Source organism: Myxine glutinosa, chromosome 14 (genome assembly GCF_964187855.1).
Source record: "Myxine glutinosa chromosome 14, kmMyxGlut1.1, whole genome shotgun sequence".
Taxonomy (NCBI): Eukaryota; Metazoa; Chordata; class Myxini; order Myxiniformes; family Myxinidae; genus Myxine; species Myxine glutinosa.
The window spans coordinates 61639148-61665606 of record NC_136274.1 but is presented as its reverse complement, the minus strand read 5'-3'; the positions used below and the strand labels follow the sequence as shown (position 1 = coordinate 61665606).

Sequence of the window (26459 nt, the reverse complement as noted above, 5' to 3'; positions counted from 1 at the left end):
TCCGCACGTGAAAAAGCTGAATGCCTCAACTCTGTATTTTCCTCTAAATCTTGTGTCCCAAACCCATCCCTCTCTGTACCCACCGTACCCAGTCGTACCCAGCTGCTCCTGGACTCTGTGTCCTTTCCTCCTGACAAGGTGGAAAAGTTTCTGTCAACCCTCGACTCTGATTCTGCAACTGGACCTGACGGCATCAGCCCACGGGTCCTAAAATCCTGTTCTTCCGCTCTTTCACTCCCTCTCTCTGTTCTCTTCACACTCTCTCTTGCTCAAGGTCATCTGCCATCTGCTTGGAAATCAGTCAACATCACTGCTTTACACAAAAAAGGTGCAAAAACTGATCCTAGCAACTACAGACCAATCAGCCTTCTTCCAATTATCAGCAAAGTCATGGAATCCATCATTGCTTCGGATATGAAATCTTTCCGCTTCTCCAATGGCTTGATCTCTGATCATCAATTTGGTGTCAGACCTGGTCACTCTACTCTGGACATGCTGCTTCTGCTTTCTCAACAATGGATGGAGGTCCTCAATGCCAAACAGGAAATTAGAGCTGTCTCCCTTGACATATCACGTGCCTTCGATACGGTGTGGCACCCCGCTCTCCTCACCAAACTCTCCTCCTTTGGTATCCATGGAAATCTCCACGCATGGCTGGCGGACTTCCTCTCTAGTCGTAGTCAACGAGTGGCCCTGAATGGGTTTCTCTCATCTCCTCTTCCTGTTCAGGCTGGAGTTCCCCAAGGCAGTGTTCTGGGCCCTGTGCTTTTTCTGGTCTTCATCAATAATCTCTCTCTCTTGAAAATCCTATCTCTTTGCTGATGACTCTACTCTCTGTCGCTCCATTCCTCATCCCTCAGATCGGCAGTCTGCAGCCTCCTCACTCTCTGCAGACCTGGACAAAGTCACAGACTGGGCAAACAAGTGGAACATGTCTTTCAATCCTGACAAATCTCACACTCTTACGATGTCTCTCTGAAAAGACCGACTGGACAACCCTCCCATCCACTTTCTGAATAATCCTCTCCAAGAAGTTCTGTCACTCAAGCTTTTGGGTCTCACTAACTGCCATGATCTTTCCTGGGAAAACCACATTTCAAATCTGGCCCCAAAGCCAGTCGCCGACTGGGCATCCTCCGTCGTGGGAAGTCCTTCCTTGGCACACCTGAGCTCCTCACCACATACAAGGCTTTCATCCGCAGCTTAATGGAATACTGCTCTCCCCTCTGGGCTGGTGCTCCTGCCTCACACCTAGGGTGGAAATGCGAATGGTTCGATGGATGTGCGGAGTATCGTCGAGAGAGAGGAAGACAAATGATGAATTGCGAAAGATGATGGAAATATTGCCTGTGATTGATGCTGTGAAGAGGAACAGGTTGAGATGGTTTGGGTCATGTGTTGAGGAAGGATGAAAGTGCCTGGTTGAGAAGAGTGATGGAAATTAATGTAGAAGGAAGTAGAGGATGGGGAAGACCGAGAAAGACTTGGCTAAAGATGGTGGAAGAAGAAATACGGGCAAGGGGGTTAACAAGGAGAGATGCAGAAAATAGGGCAAAATGGAGAAGATTGTCATGGGGACCGCAAGGCTAACCCCCGCTTTTGGTTGAAACCAAAGCGTTCAGAATCATTGGAATCTCCCACGATGAAGCTAACTCCAAGGGCCTTTCACTCACTCACCGCAGGCAGGTTGGTGGTCTTTCCATCTTCTACCGACTCCTCTCTGGCCGCGCCCCCCCCCCCCCGCCCCAGCTCTCTCTGGGCTCTGTCCCCCAAATGTCCCTACAGGTCGCACAAGATCTGCCTGCAACCCTCTTATGGTTAAACTGCCAAAATCAAGACTCTCTGCTCACCTCCACTCCTTCATGCCTCTTTTCTCTCGCCTCTGGAACAATCTCCCTCACTGTCTTCAATCCCACTCCTACCTCCAGGTCTTTAAAACAGCTGTTCACCACCATCTCTTATCTTCCCCCATCCAAAACCTTGATCTTTTCTACCCCCGCTAATTTCACCCCAAATCCACTTTTTTGAAATACCAACTTCTGTCCTGGAAGTCCTTGGTGTCCTTGTGTTTTATACTTCTCCCCCCCCCCCCCCCCCTTCTCCCCCCAAGCCCTCTCCCTCCCACACATCTCCTGATGTCCCTGCTCTCAAATGTTGTGTTTGTGTGCTTCCCCTTCTCTCCCCATCTTGTCTACCGCTCCCTCTTTTAATATATTTTGTTTGTCTGTTTGATTTGTTTGTGAAATAAATGTTAGCTCTTTCACGAGACTCGATTCTGTATCCCCAAATTTTTTTTCAAATCCTCAATTTTCATCCGATTGACTTTAAATTTGAAATAGATTTGCATATCCGCTAACGGAATTCAATCACCAACTATTTTGAGGTCAACAGATGCCAAAAGGTCAACATAGGCCAAGTTTCTAAAATTGACAATTTTTATCCGATTAACTTAATTTGAAGAAGATTTGCATATCAGGTCACATAATTTAACCACCAATTATTAGTGAAATCAAAAGGATGGTCTAGTTGCTCTTCTGAGTGCCATTCTACTTTGTTCTATTTTGCCAAGTGTCACTTTTTGAGTGATTTTTCATGTCTGTCTGTTTGTTTGTTACTTGCCTACAGGTCACAATTCTAAACCGATCGTCATGAAACTTCACCAAGTTGTAGAGGCCATCACAATTGAGAAGCCTATTGATTTTGAGGTCGAAGGTCAGAGTGCATCTGGAGATCAAATTTCTAAAATCGCCATTTTTCATCCGATTGACTTGAAAATTGAACAGCATTTGCACATTGAGTCACTAAATAGGGAAACCAACTTGTTTTGAGGTCAAAGGTCAACTCAATGTCAAACCTCCAAAATCACATCAGAAAAATCATCAATTTTCATCCGATTGACTTGAAAATTTAACAGCATTTGCATCGTGCCTCACTGAATTTGGAAACAAACTATTTTTGAGGCTAAAATATGAAAGGCCAACTCAAGGTCAAAGCTCTAAAATCATCCATTTTCATCTTGAAAAAGAGGTCACTTTTCATCGTATTACCCCGAGCTTGGATCAAGATCGTCAATTTCAATCTTGTTGAAATGGACAATTTGATGGATCAATGTGGCAACCTTTTTTTGGGGGGGGAGGGGGGGGGTGGATTTTGCAAGTATCATGGTCTGCATGACGTCTTCTTGTTTTTATATTTTGGTCAAACGCTTGGCACTATAATGTATTTTTCCTCCCATTTTGTTTCCAGGATGTCAGACCGTTGCCAACATTGCCAGACCCAGCTTGCTGGGAAGAGCTTCATGGTCCGAGAACGTCGCAATTACTGCAGCGAATGCTTCAACAAACTCTTCTCTCACCCCTGCGATGGGTGCAACCAAACCATTGGACCTGGTTCCCGGGTATGCTGAGCCGATCGAGACTTTCACTAGTTGGATAGTCCAAGAAGTTCTTCTGTGACAAATTTGACCTCCTGTTTGAAGGAATCGATCCACTAAAGATGACATATAAAAACTAGAACGGCACTCAGTAGAGAGCATGCCTCTGCCTGGTTGGCCATATCACTCAATGGCGAAGAATCACTTAAAAAATACCACTAGCTGGATCTGGATCCGGAGCTTCACAAAAATGGAATCGATTCTTCCTTGTCACACACACAACCTATCGTCCAAATCCATCCAACTTTTTTGTTTGTTCACCAACAACTTTCGTCCAAATCCATCCATAACTTTTTGAGATATCCTGCTATGTATAGTTTTTGGTCCTATCTACCAATGGTGAAGATTTCACTTAAAAATTAAATAATTCTCATATCCGAATACATATTCATATCTTAACCAAAATCGAATCGATTCTTCCTTGTCACAGACACAACCTGTCCACCAAGTTTCGTCCAAATCCATCCATGACTTTTTGAGATATCCCCCAATGTATAGTTTTTGGCCCCATCTCCCAATGGTGAATATTCACTTAAAAAATTAAATAATTCTCATATCCGAATCCATATTCAGATCTTCACCAAAATCGAATCTAATCTATTTGTCCTTGACAGACACCCAACCGGTCCACCAAGTTTCGTCCAAATCCGTCCACAACTTTTTGAGATATCCTACTATGTATCGTTTTTGGCCCGATCTCCCAATGGTGAAGAATCACTTTAAAAATTCTAGTAGCCGGATCAGAATCTTCACCAAAATCTAATCATTTCGTCCTTGTGACATACGCTACATCTCGGCCAAATTTCGTCCGAATCCGTCCACAACTTTTTGAGATATTTTGTTCACAAACAAACAAACAACCAAACAGACAGAGGTGAAAACATAACCTCCATCCACCTTTGGTGGCGGAGGTAAAGAGGCTTTGGCTTGGAACGTGTGATTTGCCGATATCGAGTTATGGCTGTTTTTTGAGTTACGCAATTTTCAGAATAACAAACAGAGCATGTATTTGATCGCCGGCAGGAATTGTCGTTTGGTGGCAAACACTTCCATGACAAGTGCTTTTGTTGTGGGGGCTGCAACACCCCGCTGGAGAACAAGGCCGTGGATTCGAGCGGGCCCAAACTGCTGTGCCGAGGCTGCGCCACGGGTTCTGCCAACCCAGACACTTGTCACAGCTGTAAACGTGCCATCCGACCAGGTGAAGCATCGGAGCGGTGCACTCTGCCGTGAGACACAGTGGAGAAACGCATCACCTTGTTAATTTATCGTTCTGCACAGATGTGTCGCACCAAGGTTTTAATCTAGCACGTCTAAGATCGCATTTTGAGGAACAAGTTGTGATGTTTTCCTTTTTTTTTTTTTTTTTTTTTTTGTATACAACATCGAGGCTCGTGTAAGAGCTAACATTACTCACAAAAAGACAAACTGACAAATACAACATACGATAAAGGGAGTGGGAGACAAGATGGGGAAAGGGGGAATCACACAAGTGCAACAGCAGAGAACAGGGCCATCGGGAGATCTGTGGGAGGGAGAGGGCTTGGGGGGATGGGGCACGGGAAGGGGGGGGGGGGGGAGGGAGAGGTATAAAACCACATGGACATTGCTCGGACTTCCAGGAAAGAAGTCGGTATTTCAAAAAACTGGATATGAGGTGAATTAACGGGGGATAGAAAAGATCAAAGTTTTGGATGGGGGAAGATAAGAGATTGTGGTGAACAGCTGTTTTAAAGACCTGGAGGGAGGAATGGGATTGAAGAGAGTGAGGGAGTTTGTTCCTGAGGTGGAAGAAAAGAGGAATGAAGGAGTGAAGGTGAGCAGAGAGCCTAGATTTTGGCAGTTTAACCAGAAAAGGGTTGCTGGCACATCTTGTGCGACCTGTAGGAATATTTGGGGGACAGAGCACAGCGGGGCCGGATAGGAGTCGGTAGAAGACAGAAAGACCACCAACCTGCCTGCGGTGAGTGAATGAAAGGCCTGAAGGAGCTGTGCTCCAACTCGAATCGAAAGAATGGACGCGACAAAAAGCTGGAATTCGTCCGAGTTTCTTTATTGCATCAAATCAACTCGGGTAAACGGAAAAGCCCGTTTATCGGGCAGCATTATTTTCAAGCACTCGAATATCTCATGCCGGAGCGTTTGCCCTTAAAAGGCGCGACTGGGCATGTCCGGGAGACCTGGGCGAGTTTGGACATGCCCGGGAACGGCGAGACTGGGTGTCGCCGGATGGGCCGGGCGTGCCTGGACATGCCCGGGAACGGCGAGGCTGGGTGTCGCCGGACAGGCCGTGCGAGCCCGGGATAGGTGAGTCCGGGCATGCCCGGGAAAGGCGAGACTGAGCGTCTCCGGGCGGTCTGGGCGAGCCCGGCACAGCGATCGCTCCATGGTTGCGTCCTCGGCAGGTGTAAGGCGATTGTGTATGTTCAGCGGCAACCGCTACAGGCCCTCACAATCAGCTTCATCGTGGGAGATTCCAATGATTCTGGAAGCTTTGGTTTCAACAGCGTGAAGCCATGAAAGATGAGAGAAATCTATTCAGGGCCACATGTTGACCATGACCAGAGAAGAAGTTTGCAAGCCATGTGTGGAGATTTCTATGGATACTGTAGGAGGGGAGTTTGGAGAGCAGAGCGGGGTGCCAGACCTATCAACGGCACGTGATATGTCGAGGGAGACAGCTCTTATTTCCCGGTGGGCATTGAGGACCTCCATCCATTGTTGAGACAGCAGAAGCAGCATGTCCAGAGCAGATGACCTGGTCTGAATCCAAATTGATGATCCCAGATCAAGCCATTGATCCGAGATCAAGAGGAAGGATTTGATGTCAGAAGCGATGATTGATTCCATGACCTTGCTGATTATTGGGAGAATGAGAGCCGTTATTAAATCTTTGTTCCAAAGGCTCTTTTCAGGATTGCCATTCAACCCTGGGAAGCCTCCAATTGTAGTTACGCTCGCCAGATGAGAGGATATTGCATTTGAGTCCGTTTGTTACTTGCCGGAATAGATTCCGTTTGCACCTTTTTTGTTGTTTTTGCACGTTGCAATCTGTTTTTGCACCTTTTTTGTGCAAAGCGGTGATGTTGGCTGATTTCCAAGCAGATGGCAGATGACCTTGAGCAAAAGAGAGGGTGAAGAGAACAGAGAGAGGGAGTGAAAGAGCGGAAGAACAGGATTTTTGGACCCGTGGGCTGATGCCGTCAGGTTCAGTTGCAGAATCAGAGTCGAGGGTTGACAGAAACTTTCCCACCTTGTCAGGAGGAAAGGACACAGAGTCCAGGAGCAACTGGGTACGACTGGGTACGGTGGGTACAGAGAGGGATGGGTTTGGGACACAAGATTTAGAGGCAAACACAGGGTTGAGGCATTCAGCTTTTTCACGTGCAGAGTCAGCCGTGTAGCCGTTTGAGGTGAGGGCGGGGATGGAGGGGGAACAAACACCAGAAACAGATTTGACCAGACGCCACCAGGATTTGGAAGAGGGAGACAGATAAGAGAGTTCGGACTTGAGAACGGAGCGATATTGTTTCCTGGCTCTCCTGAGGGTGGACACACACTTGTTTCGGACTTTGTGAAAGGAAATGAGATTTCCTTCCGTTGGATTTGCTTTCCAGGAGATGAAAGCAAGTTGTTTCTGGGCAACAGCCTCACCACAAGATTCCGTGTACCATGGACGGGAGGAAGGGTATGACAACTGAAGACGAGATGGGATAAATCTGTGCATGAGAGAGATCAATTTACTTTGGAAGAATTCCCAGGATGAGTTGATGTCAGAGGCGGTAGAGATGGGAGACCAGTCCAGATGATTGATGGCTGCTTGAAGACCGTGCCAGTTGGCCTGAGTGAAATGCCAGACTCGTCGACGCTGAGGAGGCTCTCTGAGAATGGTCAGAGAGATGTCCACTTTAACAAGCACATGATCAGATGAGCCGATTGGAGCAGAAGAAGAGCAGCAGACATTTTCAGGGAAGTTAGTCATAACCAAGTCTCGAAGAGAAGATGCTCCGTTGACTGAGATCCGGGTCGGGAAATTGACAGATTGTGTCAGTCCCAGTGAGTCGCAGAAGTCCTTTGCTGAAGAGCCATGGCTGGTGAGAGAGGGAACCCACACCCAGCCAACTGGCATGGTGACAATTGAAATCACCACATATGAGGAAGAGAGAGTTGGGATGGGTAGATAGAAGTTGGTCCATATTATCAGACAGCGAGATGTAGATGGAGTCATCACTGTTTGGTGGACGTTACAACACACATATGAACAAAAGGTGGGAGCGAAGGGAAAGCCATAGCCAAAGGTATTCCTGGGCGTGAGGTGGAGAGCGGGCAGTGCAGGGCGAGTGAGGAAGAGTTTTTTTAAATAAAGATAGCAACCCCACCTCCAGGACGAGGCTCAGGTCTATCATACCGGAGGAGGGAGTAACCTGGGAGAGATACCAAGGAATCAGAGACATCATGAAGGAGGAAAGTTTCTATTAAGCAGATCACGTCTGGTTTGTCAGAAGCAACCTGTATGGCGAGATCAGTCAAGTTTGAGCGAAGGCCCCGGATGTTTGAGGTCCATACCGTTAATGAAGAGGAAGGGGGAGCATTGGATACAGAACGGGGGGGGGGGGGGGGGGGGAGGGGTAGGGTAAGATGTGGAAGAGGAGGAAGAGGTAGGGAGAGCTGTTGAAGGTGTGTCAGAGATTTCAGAATAGCTTGGATAAAGGGAAGAATGGGGCGGACAAAAGGTTTGATGGTGATTGGGTGAGGCACAGTGAGGTGTTATTTAAGGAGGGGGTTTGCTAGAGTTCGTGGTCCGACAAAATCCTATATATTTTTGGGGTCAAAAGGTCAAAAGGTCAACATAGGCCAAAGGTCAACCACTTTTTTTCAAATTTCTAAAATCCTCAATTTTCATCCGATTTACATGAAATTTGAATAGGATATACATGTCGGCGAATTGAATTCAACCACCAACTATTTTTGAGATCAGCATCGGCCAAAAGATCAACATCGGCCAATGGTCAACAACCATTTCAAATTTCTAAAATCCTCAATTTTCATCCGATTGACTTGAAATTTGAATAGGATTTACATATCGGCTTACTGAATTCAACCACCAACTAATTTTGAGATCAGCATAGGCCAAAAGGTCAACGTTGGCCAAAGGTCAACCACTTTAAAAAAAGATTTCTATCATCCTCAATTTTCATCCGATTCACTTGAAATTTGAATGGGATTTACATATCAGCACACTGAATTCAACCACCAACTATTTTTGAGATCACCATAGGCCAAAAGAGCAACATAGGTCAAAAGTCAACAACAATTTCAAATTTCTAAAATCCTCAATTTTCATACGATTCACTTGAAATTTGAATGGGATATACACATCAGTTAAATGAATTCAACCAACAACTATTTTTGAGATCAGCATCGACCAAAAGTTCAACATAGGCCCAAGGTCAACTGCTTTTTTCAAGTTTCTAAAAGCCTCAATTTTCATCCGATTGACTTGAAATTTGAATAGGATTTTCATATCAGCCAACTGAAGTCAACCACCAACTATTTTTGAGGTTAAAAGGATGTTCTACTGAGTGCCATTCCACTTCGTTCTGTTTTGCCACGTGTCGCTCTATGAGTGATTTTTCATTACCTGCTAAAAATTTTTTTTTTTAAGGCAAGTTTGTTGATCACTCCGGTTTGTGTGTGTGTTTGTTAGTGTGTGTTTGTTTGTTTGTCCGCTCACTTATACTTGCCTACAGGTCACAATCTTCACGAAACTTCACCAAATGGTAGAGTTCGTGATCCGACAAAATCCTATATATTTTTGAGGTCAAAAGGTCAACATGGGCCAAAGGTCAACCACTTTTTTCAAATTTCTAAAATCCTCAATTTTCATCCGATTGACTTGAAATTTGAATAGGATTTACATATCGGCACCCTGAATTCAACTACCAACTATTTTTGAGATCAACATAGGTGAAAAGGTCAACCTAGGCCAAAGGTTAACAACCATTTCAAATTTCTAAAATCCTCAATTTTCATCCGATTGACTTGAAATTTGAATAGGATTTACATATCGGATAACTGAATTCAACCACCCACTATTTTTGAGATTAGCGTAGGTGAAAAGGTCAACCTAAGCCAAAGGTCAACCACTTTTTTCAAATTCCTAAAATCCTCAATTTTCATCAGATTGACTTGAAATTTGAATAGGATTTACATATCGGCTTACTGAATTCAACCACAAATTATTTTTGAGGTCAAAAGTATTCCCTACTGAGTGGCATTCTACTTTGTACTGTTTTGCCAAGTGTCACTCCATGAGTGATTTTTCATTTGTCTGTTTGTTTGTTTGAGGTATTGTTTGGTCATGTATTGAGGAAGGATGAAAGTGACTGGTTGAGAAGAGTGATGGAAGTTAATGTAGAAGGAAGTAGAGGACGGGGAAGACCGAGAAAGACTTGGCTAAAGATGGTGGAAGAAGAAATGCGGGCAAGGGGGTTAACAAGGAGAGATGCAGAAAATAGGGCAAAATGGAGAAGATTGTCATGGGGACCGCAAGGCTAACCCCCGCTCTAGCAGGGAACATGGCCTTAAAATGCATGTTGTTGTTGTGTTGTTTGTTGTTTGTTTGTTTGTCCGCACCGAATAAATATGATTTTCTCTGCTACCATTGGGCCGATTGACAGGACATTTTCACCATAGGTGCAATTACACCTGCATAATTTTATAAAGATAATTATGACGTCATAGGTCACGCGGTTTGGCAGCCATCTTGGAAAAATCGAAAAACTTTGCACCTCTATCTCGGAAAGCACTGAATAGAAAAAATGTGAGACGTGCTCATTGTAAAGAACTCTCCATGGGGAATAAAATATGTTAATGATGATGTCATAGGTGCCTCCATTATGACATCATAATTCGACAAGTACTAAACTTCATCTGATGAAGATGACATTTCTTGAGCATAATGAAGGAATAAATTAGTTAAGGAAAAAAAATGATGACGTCATCAGTCACGTGGTTCGGCCGCCATATTTGTTTCAACACAAAAGCCTTAACAACCACTGAAAATACATCCTGGCGAGGGTGTGCAATCTCTGATTGCTCTTTTTCTTGTTTGTATTGTACTGGCTATTATTACCTCTGCCACCAAAGGTGGATGGAGGTTGTGTTTTCACCCCTGTCTGTTAGCCTGTCAGTTTGTGAACAAAATATCTCAAAAAGTTGTGGACGGATTCGGTCGAAATTTTGCAGAGATGTAACGTATGTGACAAGAACGAAATGATTAGATTTTGGTGAAGATCCAGATACTATAATTTTTAAAGTGATTCTTCACCACTGAGTGAGAGAGCCAAAACTATATACAGTCACGTGAAAAAGTAAGTACACCCCATGTAAAGTTTTGACTTTTTCAACATATTTCAACATGCAGCTATTTGATCTTCATTTCAGCAATATTGATAGATAAAGGTGATATAATATAACAAATATCATGAAACATTTAGATTTTGTAGTCCATTGTATAATTTAAATAAACATAAATGCAAATTTCGCATGTGGAAAAAGTAAGTACACCCCTACATTTATCACTACTTCAAATACCTAAAATTAGAATCAGGTGCACCAGCTCAGGTGAAAATGATTAGAACATCGTTAGAGAGGATCTTGGAGGAACCTGTCTTATTTAAACCACAGACATTTAGTTTGGTTTGCTCTTTGTTGTTGAAGTGTGCGGCGTCACCATGCCGAGATCAAAAGAGCTCTCTGAGGCCTTCAGAAAGAAGGTTATAGATGTCTACGAGTCTGGGAAGGGATTTAAAAAGATCTCCAAACAATTTTAAATCAATCATTCGACTGTCTGGAAGATCATCTACAAGTGGAGAAGATTCCAAACAACTGCCAACTTGTTCAGGCCAGGCCATCCCAGCAAGTTCAGCCCGAGAGCAGACCGCAAGATGCTGAAAGAAGTCTCTAAGAACCCCAGAATGTCACCACGGGACCTAGAGGTAGCTCTTGCCACTGTTGATGTCAAAGTGCACGAGTCTACCATTAGAAAGAGGCTGCACAAATTTGATCTACATGGGAGGTGTGCCAGGCGGAAACCTTTGCTGTCCAGAAAGAACATAAGGGCAAGACTAAAGTTTGCCAATGAACACCGAGGCAAAGACCAGCACTTCTGGAACAATGTGCTCTGGACAGGTGAGTCAAAGGTAGAGCTATTTGGCCACAGTACCAGAAGACATGTTTGGCGAAAACCAAAGACAGCATTTGACCACAAGAACCTGACACCAACTGTAAAGCATGGTGGTGGAAATATTATGGTTTGGGGCAGCTTTGCTGCATCAGGGCCTGGGCAGCTCACCATCATAGAATCCACTATGAATTCTTCATTGTACCTGAGGGTGCTTGAGGATAATGTGAGGCCATCTGTCGAAAAGTTGAAGCTCAACCGAAGGCGGACCTTGCAACATGACAATGACACTAAACATACCAGTAAATCCACCAAGGAATGGCTGAAAAGAAAGAAATGGAGGGTTCTGGAATGGCCAAGTCAAAGCCCGGATCTAAATCCCATCGAGATGTTGTGGGGGGATTTGAAACGAGCTGTGCATGCAAGAAACCCCTCAAATATCGCACAGCTGAAATAATTCTGCATGGAGGAGTGGGCAAAAATTTCTCCCAGTCGATGCCAGAGATTGGTAGACAGTTATAAGAAACGCCTACTTGAGGTTGTTTCTGCCAAAGGGGGCAATACCACATATTAGAGCCAAGGGTGTACTTACTTTTTCCACATGCGAAATTTGCATTTATGTTTATTTAAATTATACAATGGACTACAAATCTAAATGTTTCATGATATTTGTTGTATTACATCACCTTTATCTATCAATATTGTTGAAATTAAGATCAAATAGCTGTATGTTGAAATATGTTGAAAAAGTCAAAACTTTACATGGGGTGTACTTACCTTTTCACATGACTGTACAGCAAGATATCTCAAAAAGTTGCGGGCGGATTTGGACGAAACTTGGTGGAGCGGTTGGGTGTCTGACACGGACAAACAGATTCGATTTTGGTGAAGATCAGAATATGGTTTCGGATATAAGAATTATTTAATTTTTAAAGTGATTCTTCACCATTGGAAGATAGGGCTAAAACCAACATATAGCAGATTATCTCAAAAAGTTGTGGACGGATTCAGAAGAAACTTGGTGGACAGGTTGTGTGTGTGACAAGGACTAATCGATTCGATTTTGGTGAAGATCTGAACATGGATTCGACTACAATAATTATAACTGGTTATAGCGAGGCATTGCATCAGCAGCAGACGTGCCCACAGGAAAATGATGCAACCAGCAGCCGGGTGGCTGCACACGAACCACCCACATCTGATATATTATATGTCATCACTCATCATATAGTGGATGAAATTTGGATATACAGTATATATATTGTTGCGGATCTCACCGTCGGGTCCTTTTCCCCTTACCAAGGGGGGATTAATCCCCTTGTCTGCGACTGACCGACGTGAGTCCTGAAGCTGCCCAGCTTCCTCCACGAGGCAGGTGAGCAACCTCGTTCGAGACCGCGGACAAGATGTTATTTTGCCGAGCGGATTAGCAGCCCGCGGCTCGAACCATTAGCAATACTAAACCAGATCCTAAACGTTGGCCAAATCGTGCCACAGGTATTCAATGGGGAAATCACAAAGATGATCGGATGTGAAGAAAAGAAGGCAGAGTAAGGAAGAACAGGAATTTATAACTAATTACTATTTACACAATCAAAGGAACCAAGGAGGAGGAAAGAAACGAAAATAATGACAGAAGGAGAAGACACAGTGCAATTATTAACTTATACAAGCTTACTTATACCCAGGGACAAGACACACAAAACAAACTCACGTACACAAAAGGATGGAATGGCAGGGATGATATGGAACGGCAGAGGAGGGTCCCGGCAGATGGTAGGTGTCGAGGTCCGGCTCCAAGCTCGCGCTTCGGTCCACGCTTTTGGGGTCGAGGCGAAACCCGGCACACAGCTCCGCTCCGGGCTGGCAGTGAGGAGCCGGCAGCTCCACGTATTCGGTTTCACACCGGCAGCTTTCTCACTCGTCCTCCGCCTCCTGCATCTCCGACGCTCCCTTAATACTCTGCAGAATCTGCCTCTGGTCCAGCGCACCTCCCTCAAAACCCTCTCTCAGCTTCTCCTCAACTGGACTCCGGTGGACTGCTCCGATGGACTGCGGTGGGAGGCTCCGGGCGACGGGTTATATAACCACGCCCTAGAATCTTCTTGAACCTCCCCGAAGTTTCTTTCCTCTGCCCTCTCAGGCCAAACCCCTCATGCTTGGTTGGTTGATCGGGGGGCTGGCTCACTCCTCCTTCTCATGACGAGGTGGAGACACGCCTTTCTTCTCCGAGATGACCTCGCCATAATGGCGGCAAATGTAGTTGGCAATGCGAATGGCAATGACGCAGTTGGAAATGGAGGTTTTGGGCAATTGTAAGGGGATCTATCTTATTTCATCTGGTGCAATGCAGTCAACTAATGGGAAACAGAGCCTTATACTAACATAGAATAAGAAATAACTATAGAGAGGTTCTATGGTGGCCTACGTGCTTGTATATGGACTAACTACGGCGCACTCATTTCAATTAACAGCCAATTAAAAGGGGAAATGTACACAGGAAATTTAATACTAAATTTACAAAGTGAAGGTTCTAAAAACCGTAACTATATATATATATATATATATATATATATATATATATATATATATATATATATATATATATATATATATATATATATATATATAGTTGCGGTTCTGAGAAGTGTACATATTGATCATTAAAGGTTAAAGGTTTGCCCCCATAGTTAGTCCACAAGCAACACGTAGGCCACCTTAGAACATTAGTTATGTCATAGTATGTGTGAGAATAAGGCCATTTCCAATAGTGATACCTGTGTTGTGTAAAAGAAATAAGAGTAGGCCCCGTTCATTTTGCCTCCACCCTCCAAATCGACCTTGTTGGGCAGCATCCATCCCGCGCCCTGATTCGGCTAATCCACCTCCTTTTCCAGAGGGTTCGCTGGGCGGCGCTATATAAACATGCACACAAAGCCCTCGAAAGGACTGGCACGATTCGCGCATGTAAAAGGACTGACCGTGAGGACTTATGCGAAAGGATTTATGCGACGTGACTGTGCTAAAAGGCCTCGTGAGGAAAGCGCATTGGAAGAGGACTGCAGCGGATACGCGCTTTGAAATAGCACGTCTGCTATTGAACTTGCATTGGGGAGCGCCTATTGAGCAGTATTGGGAGCGCATATAGTGCCAGTGCATTTATTACGTACGCAGGGAGCCGCGAAGTAACCGCCAGCCCGCTTTGCCTTTTGCCCTGTAATTGTCCGCTCCACGTAAACGACCCGTGGGGAGCTTCTGCTGCCCGGACCATCTGCTTCGCGGTACGAGTCGGGAACCGGAGCGACTGCCTGGACGCCATCATCCCGGGAACATCACCCTGACCTTCGACATCCCCGTGTGAGTGTGTCTGAGAGTGAAATGGGCCCGTTTGTCCAGGGATAAGTTTCACTGTGTGTTCTTCTCCTCCTTCCTGTACAAATTGTAATAAACCAATCTGTTCTTCCTGTTTCTTCCTAATTTGACCGTATCAGTCCTTTCCTCCATTGGGTAAGTGTGGCACGATTCGGAACTGCTCAGATCGGGTTAGTTCCTGTTAACAGCTCGGATCACGGCTCGCTATCGCTCGGCGTTTCCACTACAACCGTGGTTCGGGCGGGGTTATTTCCTTGCTTCCTGGGAGGCGTTGGTAATTAGGTATTAGGAATTCGGCCTACGACCCTACCCAATGCTGACCGGAAGGAACGTCATAGCCCCGGATCACGTCGGCTAGTAAAAAGACAAGGGGATTAATCCCCCCTTGGTAAGGGGAAAGGCCTACGTTGAGATCCACAACAATATATATATATATATATATATATATATATTGTTACAGACGTGGCTTAGATGTTAGTTTACCGAGCGGTTTTGGTATGACCACGTCTGCACAAGTTACCGATTATACTCGACGTTGACGAAGCCGCGCCACGCTGGCTCAATAAGAAAAAGAAGACACCCGGCTGGGTTATAAAATGACGACACCAGGGATACGGTTCTCAAGACCTCCGGAGGAGATTATATTCGTTACGGAAAAGGTTAGATTACAGGGGCTAGAGGTACAACATAGAAAGACAAGCACTTAGACACAATCTTATATTATTCCCCAACAGACGACAGGCAAACGGGACAACGGCTGACTCACACGGGGGTTGATGGAAAGGACAGGCGGGTAGCGATGGCTCCAGGTGCACCTGTGCTCAAAGGTTAGAATCGACCCGGTCCGGTCCAGAGATGCGGGGAGGTCTCGTCGCAGCGCTCAGAGGTGACGTTCTTTCTCAGGCGGGTTCCCTTCCTCTCAGCGGTCGTAGGCAAGGCAACGTTCTTTCTCCAGCTGGGGGCGCATCTGTCGGCACATCCGGCGCGGGGCCGCGTATATCCGGCGGGGAGTGACACGCCCTCGGCTCGTTAGCGCCGCCCCAGATGGAATCGGCACGTTGCTTCTCATTGGGTGCGTGCGGGGGGGTTTACCAGGCTCCGCCCTTGACGAGGAGCTGACAAGGAGCCCCTTCGTGGTAACCCCGTGGAGCGCGTGGTCAATGGCGCTAATCGAGCCGGTGTGAGGACGCATCCTCCCCCGCTCCGCCGCCATCTCCTCTGTTGTTGTTGTAATTGTTGGGGAAGAAGATGGAAGGAGGTATGGGAAAGGTCCTAAACTCACTACTGATGCCATATAATCACATTCTGGTGCAACGAAGAGTCATAATTAATGGAGACGAGGCCTTAACTGACATAGACTAAGAATAACTAGGAAGATGTCCGAAAGTTGTCTACGTGTGGTGCGGTGGACCTGGGCACGACATTTAATGGGGGAATAAGGGGAAGGTCGGCTCTACTGATTGTTATTTACATGCAATGGGACTAGGGAATGGGGGATTGGGGAAAGTTGGGGAGTATTGGAGAAAATAGGGGAATATTTACAAGCGGATATGGAGGCCAAATTCCATATTCGCAACATTGCACCCTTCTCTACCCTCGGGGCGTCCCGACCCGATAAATTTTTACCTACTTTAGTGTGGCACGCAATGTAGTTCCCTCTACTATTAACTCTACCCTGAGTGCGACAGTTTTACAGATATTCACAAATGAGTAAATATGTCCCCCTGCGACGTTGCACCCTTCTCCTCTCAGAAACACACCCACAGGATAACCGAATCCGGAAAGAATTCTCAAACTAAACATACAGCCGGTAGGGAGCATTATTTACAAGATTACGCTGATATCTACACTACGATCCAGGACCTGTCTTTGGAGGAACACATGCAGATGTTATGCATAGAGAGAGCGCGCTTGCCAGCATCGATACACCAACCCACGAGTGCTCTGTGGCCGACGGCCTTTAATAACGTGCAGAGCACCCTTCCCGAGCATCAAAAGCACCACCCCACCACCAATCGGTGCAGTCACCATTGTTCATTGGAATAAAAATAAATTCGACAACCCCTAACCCTGCAGGTGTCTCTTGCTCTTCTTGTGGTGCACTTGGTGTTAACTAACAGTGGTTCACCTTTATGGCATAGGTGCCACGTTGACCCATAGGTCCATCAACGGGTGGTGCTTGGCCGCAAACGAACTGCGGTCCATTGTGGGTGGCCACAAACATTGCGGTCCATATGGTGTACCGATCCAGGCAGCGAACAGCGAAAGTGCAGGCCCACAACTGCGCAGCCAGCACCTCTCTCTCCTCTCTCTCTACCCCAAAGCCAGATCCTCGGAGGTGGGAGACAAAAGAAGCAGACAAGTGAGTAAGGTGGTAAGGGCGCAAAAGTGCACGCAATGTAAGGTGATGCACACTGGGGGCACATGGGAACCAGGTGAGACAGGTACGTTCCTATCGTACGCCCCCCCCCCCCCACCAGGTAACCTACATGGCCCCTCCCTTACCCCTTACTGTATCCACACAACACAACACTACCCATAAACATCTACTTTACAAATCAACAAACATCCCTACTGTCTTCCCTGTTCCTCCCATATACCAAATTCGTCTTCTCTCCCTCCTAACCAATCAAATTTGCCATTTTCAACTCTCATCAAAATTTGCCATCTCCAACTGCACATCAAAATTTGCCATTACCAATTCATCATCAGTCCCTCCTAGGGAGGGAGAGATGGAATCACCCCAATGTCTCATCCACGTCGTGATGCGTCTCACAAATCCTCACAGCGATTCATCTCCTGCAACAAAACAAAGAAAACACAGGTGTGGAGTCATCATCATCACCACAGGTAAGTGGCTGCGTATGGTGCGACAGGTTCTTCAATCCTAACTATTTCCTAAATGACTTTACAACTTTACACTACCCGGGGTCTTTCTCCGGCCAAACCATTGGCCCTCTTACACTATTGGTTCTAAAAACCAATTCCCATTGGCCAGACTGTGGTGCTTTTCAATTTGGGGTCTCACTCCCCCGATTCATCTCCCGGTGCCCTCGCACAATTTCTGGGCTGTGGCGTGTACCTCTCCCAGTGGGTCTACCCACCTGCACACCTCCACCACTGCAGTTGCCTCCGAGCTTACCTGCTCCTTACCCTAACCTAACTACCAGGGGAAGGCCCTCTGGCACTCTCCCCACTCGGTGCCCTCTCTGGCACTGGGCTACCTGGGTCCATCCTCCGGATCCTCGGGCCCCATCCACAACTACCGGCTCCCAGAGCCCACCTGCGGCCTCACCTGGCCGACATCCTCACAGTGGTGGAGTGCTCAACCAACTACACACACTAACAGGCTACACGCCCAGCCATTTCCACAACACTAATGCACCCATTCACAACACCATTCTGCAACCGCACCACAGATGCCAATATCCAACCACAATTTACCTAGACCCTCTACCTAACACTTACACTACCCGCCCCGGGTACTCGTGAAAGGGGTCCACTCTTCCCCCATCCACTCCTTCGCACCATGCACACCACTCCGTACCACTTACTCCAACTCTCTCCACACACCTGTACTTGCACACCTGTGCTCTCACACCTGGTGCCACCTGCACCCTTCTCTCCCCAAGCGCATTCGCGCTGATCCACGACACTCACTACTCATACACTGCTCCACACACCTGTCCAGTTGCACACCTGTGCAATCACACCTGTTCAATTCTCACACACACAGCATCATCTCAGCTAACTACTCCCTTCTAAAACTTGCGCTTCCCAGTCGTCCCTTTAAACTATTGCGCTCCCTCGTCATTATCATCCACACTAATCTACCTGCGTCCCCACTACAGGTATCAGTCACTAACTAACCTTATCGTCACCTAATGTCATCTTCGCTAGATCCCTATCAATATAACCTAACCCACCCGGGCTAGTTTTCACTGCCATACACCCCATAATCTAGTGCTCCTTTGCCCCCCATCATGGGAAGGATGGTGGATTTGCCATCCCACCACATCGGGGGTCTCTCACTACCAATTTTGCACATCAAATTTCAACAAATTAAAAATTTGCCAATCACTGCCCATCATCTGCCAATCACTACTGCCAATCCCTTGCCAATCATCAAATTTTGTTTTTCTCTAATTTTGGGTCCAAAACACTAACCTCATCACCCAGTCGACTCACTAATACCTCTCGGTGCGCCAATTCCTGTCCAAAGCCCGGCTTCGTAAAGCCAAGCAATGGATGCGGGTTGTTCTGTGCCAGCGGCTGGATGCGTCCGGCACTCGGTGCAGGGACGGGGGCTTACCCGGGCCGAGATCCCACGCACCACCTCGGCGTGGAGCCATCCAATGTCCCGATCTCGACCTGCCGGCACGTCTCAACAAAACGTGGTCGCCATAACGACCCTTCCTATCGGGCTGCCCGCTCCGCCTAGTGGAGCACGGACGCGGCCGTTCAAAGCGAGGCCCAGCACGCACCGAGGGCCTGCTTCGGCTAAAAGTCGCTCTAACCTCTAACCCGTGTAACGTCGATGCTTCACCTGGACGCTTACACCCCGCAGCCCGTTCCTTGCTCACACATCCAGCTGTGCCCATGCTCCTCGTACCCTTCCTTACACACCCAGGTACACCCATTCCACTCACAGCCTTGGTCACACACCTGACCACCGAACACTTTGGCACACATTCGTTGCTCGCACACCTCACCAATACACCGCTTCGCGCCCCCTCCTCGGTCACCTCCTCTGTGACAATCACAGGTGTGCCCTCATTCGCACACCCAACCATGTGCCTCACCACCAACTCCAGCGTGCATTCCCACTCACGCTCTACCATTCCAGGTGTGCATCCTTCCATCCCAGGTGTACATCCTCGCTCACCTGTCACAACCAGCTCACTCTCCTTGTCACTCTCACTCCTCTCACCACCACTCTTGACAACGCACTCACCCTTACTCTTGACAGCACACTCTTTCCCCATGCACCTGTCCGTCACACACCTTTCTCGCGCACACTCTCCCGTTACACCCTCTGTAACACTCACCACAGGTGGACACTCTTCCTTACTTCTGACAGCGCACCCTTTCCTCATGCACCTGTCCGTCACACACCTTTCTCGCGCACACTCTCCCGTTACACCCTCTGTAACACTCACCACAGGTGGACACTCTTCCTTACTTCTGACAGCGCACTCTTTCCTCATGCACCTGTCCGTCACACACCTTTCTTGCGCACACTCTCCCGTCACACCCTCTGTAACACTCACCACAGGTGGACACTCTTCCTTACTTCTGACAGCGCACTCTTTCCTCATGCACCTGTCCGTCACACACCTTTCTCGCGCACACTCTTGCGCACACTCTCCCGTCACACCCTCTGTAACACTCACCACCCCGCGCTTCCATGTGCTCCCTCGCACACACGCTACGACCGACTCACTCTCGCCAGCACCCTCACTCCTTGGCACGCACTTTTTCCTCACACACCCCAGAGTCGGACTTTCTTGCACACCTCCTTTTTCGCACACCAGACCTGTCGCACACTTCACCAACGGCCTCTCACGAACACCCGGGTCTATCTCGACCCCCAAGCTTCTTAAATCCCCTGGCGCATCATACGCACGACCATATTGGTCACCACTTACACCGGGTCCTCTTCCTCTTCGCTTCTCCTCCATCACCTGTGAATCCCTCATCCGGTTAATGAGCACATCATCACGATCCGAACACAGACTTTGGACCAATTCTTTTATCTCCTCTTTTATCTCCTTGTTATCCCCTCTCCGTCGCTTCTTAATTTCGCTCACCCCTTCTTCCACTTCTTCTAATTTGTGCCTCACCTCTTTTATTCCCCGGTACGTCTCCTCAAGCTCGTCCTCCAAGGCTACCTTGACCGTTTCCATGTGCGTCCTCACCTGCCGGTCCTTCGTCTCCATTACCTCTACCACCTCGTCCAACCTCGTTGTCAGTCCCTCACGTACCATCTGACATTGCCTCTGTGTCGCTATCAAGTCGTTTTTAATTTCTTTTTGTGTCGCCTTTAAACCTCCTAATACCGCAGTGTTCCTTTGAACCTGCTCCACTAACTCCGTCTGTCCCACCGTCAGCTGCTCCACCTCCTGCGTCAGGTCCTCTATGCCCCCTTGTAACTTTACAGTCCCCTTTCTCACCTCCTTCTCCATGTGCTCCTTACAGTGCCTCACCTTCTCGCGCACTCCTCCGACCTCCTCACTCACTCCTCTTCTGATCTCTTCTCCCATCACTTGCATCTCCTGCCCAGATGCCACCCTCATCTGCTCCATTTCCTCCCTGTGAGCATCCAGTTTGGTTTCTACCCCCATTCTGACCCCCTCTATCTGCTGCTCCATTTGTTTAACTTCCCTTTCCGCTTGGTCCCTCATGTCCCTCAATTTGCCTTCCATACTGTTTTCTAACCCCTCTAACCCATTTTTCACTCCCTCTATCTGATTCTCCTGGGCAGCCATTCTATTTTCTACCCCCGTTAACCCATGTTTCACCTCTTTTATCCCGTTGTCTAACCCCTCAAAATTATTGTCTAACTTCCCAAATTTCTTGTCTAACTTCTCAAAATTATTGTCTAACTTCCCAAATTTCTTGTCTAACTTCTCAAAATTATTGTCTAACCCCTCACTGGTACCCCTCGCTTCGTCCCTCATTACCCCCATTTGCTCACTCAATCGCTCAATTTGGCTCCCCATACTCATCTGTACAGCTGCCTGTAGCTGCGCAATGAGGGCCTGTATGTCAATCGGCTGCATGTTAAAGCCCGTTGATACAGCGGGCTCGGCTACCGCGCGCTCTTGCGAGGCGCCATTTTGCGTGCCTGCTACCCTCGCTGTTTCGCTCTCCTCATGTCCCTCAATTTGGTCCTGGACCGACCCTGCTTCACTCTCCCCTACCGGACCCCAGCCGTCTTGATCCGCCATAGCGCGACTTTCAAAATTCGAGTTTCGTAACACCAATCCAAATTTTGCTGTTATAATTTCGTCGAGCGCAGTAACCGCGGGACCGCGCTCCGGATCGATTTGGTCGAGCGCCGTACGTGCTCCGGCTCGATTTTCCCTCCCAAAATTTGGGCCTAACTAATTTAGTCCCGGGTCCGAATCTCACTCCTCGACACCAATTGTTACCGTACTAACACAATTGGTGTCCAAAATTTGGGCTAAATAAATTTAGTCCCAGGTTCGAATCCCACTCCTGACACCAATTGTTACAGACGTGGCTTAGATGTTAGTTTACCGAGCGGTTTTGGTATGACCACGTCTGCACAAGTTACCGATTATACTCGACGTTGACGAAGCCGCGCCACGCTGGCTCAATAAGAAAAAGAAGACACCCGGCTGGGTTATAAAATGACGACACCAGGGATACGGTTCTCAAGACCTCCGGAGGAGATTATATTCGTTACGGAAAAGGTTAGATTACAGGGGCTAGAGGTACAACATAGAAAGACAAGCACTTAGACACAATCTTATATTATTCCCCAACAGACGACAGGCAAACGGGACAACGGCTGACTCACACGGGGGTTGATGGAAAGGACAGGCGGGTAGCGATGGCTCCAGGTGCACCTGTGCTCAAAGGTTAGAATCGACCCGGTCCGGTCCAGAGATGCGGGGAGGTCTCGTCGCAGCGCTCAGAGGTGACGTTCTTTCTCAGGCGGGTTCCCTTCCTCTCAGCGGTCGTAGGCAAGGCAACGTTCTTTCTCCAGCTGGGGGCGCATCTGTCGGCACATCCGGCGCGGGGCCGCGTATATCCGGCGGGGAGTGACACGCCCTCGGCTCGTTAGCGCCGCCCCAGATGGAATCGGCACGTTGCTTCTCATTGGGTGCGTGCGGGGGGGTTTACCAGGCTCCGCCCTTGACGAGGAGCTGACAAGGAGCCCCTTCGTGGTAACCCCGTGGAGCGCGTGGTCAATGGCGCTAATCGAGCCGGTGTGAGGACGCATCCTCCCCCGCTCCGCCGCCATCTCCTCTGTTGTTGTTGTAATTGTTGGGGAAGAAGATGGAAGGAGGTATGGGAAAGGTCCTAAACTCACTACTGATGCCATATAATCACATTCTGGTGCAACGAAGAGTCATAATTAATGGAGACGAGGCCTTAACTGACATAGACTAAGAATAACTAGGAAGATGTCCGAAAGTTGTCTACGTGTGGTGCGGTGGACCTGGGCACGACATTTAATGGGGGAATAAGGGGAAGGTCGGCTCTACTGATTGTTATTTACATGCAATGGGACTAGGGAATGGGGGATTGGGGAAAGTTGGGGAGTATTGGAGAAAATAGGGGAATATTTACAAGCGGATATGGAGGCCAAATTCCATATTCGCAACAATATATATATATATATATATATATATATATACATATATATATATATATATATATACATATATATATATATACATATATATATATATATACATATACATATATATATATATACATATATATATATATATATATACATATACATATATATATATATATACATATATATATATATATACATATACATATATATATATATATACATATACATATATATATACATATACATATATATATACATATACATATATATATACATATACATATATATATACATATACATATATATATACATATACATATATATATACATATATATATACATATACATATATATATATATATATATATATATATATATATATATATATAGTTATGGTTTTCCACCGCCCTTCCTGCCCTTACCAAGGGGAGATTAAGCCCCTTGTTCTTCTTGGGTCGGCGCAACCGAGACTTGAAACGCCCCTCCCGGGCAAACGCAAGGAAGGGTTTCGGGATAATTCTCGCACGTACCTAAATACCTGCGCCGCCGCAGAAGCGGGGAAGCAGGCCTCGCACGAGCCACGTGTAATTTGGGTACCCCGGGCGGATTGCGTACCACGTGGTCCGTGCAGTTTTCTAGTATTGGAACCCGATTAGAGCGGTTCTATTCGTACCACGCTTAGTCAATAATGGAAGGGACGAGACGGTCGAATAAAGGAAGAACACTATTTGATTATTATTTACACTTGTATGTACAAGTCGGTGGAAAGCAGAGACACAGGGCAGCCTTAATCATTTTAATATTAACCCCAGACACGGGCCCGATCACACTCACAAAGGGGAAATGCAGACAGGATGATGTTCACGCGCTGCCTTGGTTGTCCAGGAACGGCCCCGCCCAGCGTGGCTCTCCCCGGTCACAGCATGTCCCGCGAAGATGGCAAGCAGGCGGTGGAAGGGATCTCTGTAGCGCATCTCTCGAACAAAGGGCAGCAGGCAGGAGGGAAATGTACTCGTCTCTCAGCGCGGCTGGGCGGTTTTCCACAGCGCGTTTAGTTACCAGCGCGCTATCACTCACGTAACCCAATAGAGGCTCTGCCTCAAGCTCAACCAAGCGTCCAATTTGGTAAGAGCGCTTATAGCTGGGTTCATGCGTGTCTTCTCTCAGAACTCGTAACTCTCATCAAGCGCCTCTTCCATAACTCACAACCTGAGCTCATAACTGACGTCGGGGGCTTCGCGCAACGGGTTATATGGCGAACCCCCTTAGCCCTCTCAAATGTTCCAACCACGCCCTGTGACGCAGTGCCGCAGCCACTCCCTTCGAGGCCCAATTGGTGGCTCGCGCTTACCGTCAGCTTCTCCGCCGCCCTCATTTGGTCTTGCCTCGATTTGCCAGGCCTGCCTCGTGTTAATTCGCGCCAAAAAGCCAAAGGCGGCATAAGGAGGCGTAAGGCGGCATAAGGCAATAAAGGCGGCATAAGGCAATGAAGGAACCTACTCTCATTATTCTACTCAACGCAAAACTGACACAGGAAAAGGACTATGCTCACACATACTAAGAGATAACTGAACTATCGCAAGGCTACGTGTTGTTGTGTGACTAAACTATTAGGGGGAAATTTAACCTTTATTGTACAAACTCAAAACCGCAACAATATATATGTAACTGTGTTGCAGATTTTTTGTGACTGATCTACACATAATACCCCATCATGTCAGAGTGGAATTTTCTCTTTCAGACCTTTTTACAAAATAATTAAAAATTAAAAGCTGAAATGTCTCGAGTCAATAAGTATGCAATACCTTCGCTATGACACTCCAAATTAAGTTCAGGTGATCATCAATGAGATGTCTCTACAACTTGATTGGAGTTCACCTGTGGCCAATTTAATTAATTGAACATTATTTAGAAAGAAACACACCTTTCTATATAAGGTCCCACAGATGACAGTGCATGTCAGAGCAGAAACTCTACCATGAAGTCCAAGGAACTGTCCGTAGTACTCCGAGATATAATTGTGAGGAGGCATAGATCTGAGGAAGGGTGTAAAATAATTTCTAGTGTTGAAAGTTCCCAAGAGCACATTGAGCTCCATCAATAGGACATGGAAAGAATATGGAGCTACCCAGACTCTTCCTAGAGCTGCCGTCCAACCAGAATGAGCAAGAAGGATCTTTGTTAGGGAGGTGACCAATAATGCAATGACCACTCTTACAGAACTACAGAGTTCCTTGGCTGAGATGGGAGAACCTGACGGAATGACAACAGTCATTGCAGCACTTCACAAATCTAGGCTTTATGGGAGAGTGGCCAGATGGAAGATACTCCTGAGAAAAAGGGTACGTGAAAGACAGAGAGTATGATGGAAAAGATTCTGTGGTCTAATGAGACGAAAATTGAACTCTTTAGCCTGAATGCAAAGTGCCACATTTGGCGGAAATCAAGCAAAGCAAGCTTTTGGGTCTCACTATCTGCCATGATCTTTCTTGGGAAAACCACATTTCCAAGCTGGCCTCCAAAGCCAGTCGCCGACTGGGCATCCTCCGTCGTGCGAAGTCCTTCCTCGGCACACCTGAGCTCCTCACCACATACAAGGCTTTCATCCGCAGCTCAATGGAATACTGTTCTCCCCTATGGGCTGGTGCTCCTGCCTCACACCTGGCTCGGCTTCACGCTGTTGAATCCAAAGCTTTCAAAATCATTGGAATCTCCCGCGATGAAGCTATCTCTGAGGGCCTTTCACTCACTCACCGCAGGCAGGTAGGTGGTCTTTCTGTCTTCTACCGACTCCTCTCCGGCCTTGCTCCCCCAGCTCTCTCCGTGCTCTGTCCCCCAAATATTCCTACAGGTCGCACAAGATCTGCCAGCAACCCTCTGATGGTTAAACTGCCGAAATCTCGGCTCTCTGCTCACCTTCACTCTTTCATTCCTCTTTTCTCCCGCCTGTGGAACAAACTCCCACACTCCCTTCAATCCCTCTCCTCCCTCCAGGTCTTTAAAACAGCTGTTCACCACCATCTCTTATCTTCCCCCATCCATAACCTTGATCTTTTCTACCCCCACTAATTCACCCCAGATCCACCTTGTTTGAAATTCCAACTTATTTCCTGGAAATCCTGGCAGTGTCC

General features: G+C 47.0%; 1 protein-coding gene across 1 annotated transcript in view; it reads left to right on the top strand.

Moving 5' to 3' along the window:
- Positions 1-26459, top strand: part of LOC137439831 (four and a half LIM domains protein 2) — a 69637-nt gene that overhangs the window by 14396 nt on the left and 28782 nt on the right. The window contains exons 2-3 of the mRNA XM_068135974.2: positions 3247-3397; positions 4457-4634. Of these exons, the coding sequence (XP_067992075.2) occupies positions 3248-3397; positions 4457-4634 (328 nt within the window). The 5' untranslated portion in view covers position 3247. The remainder of the gene's footprint in view (positions 1-3246; positions 3398-4456; positions 4635-26459) is intronic.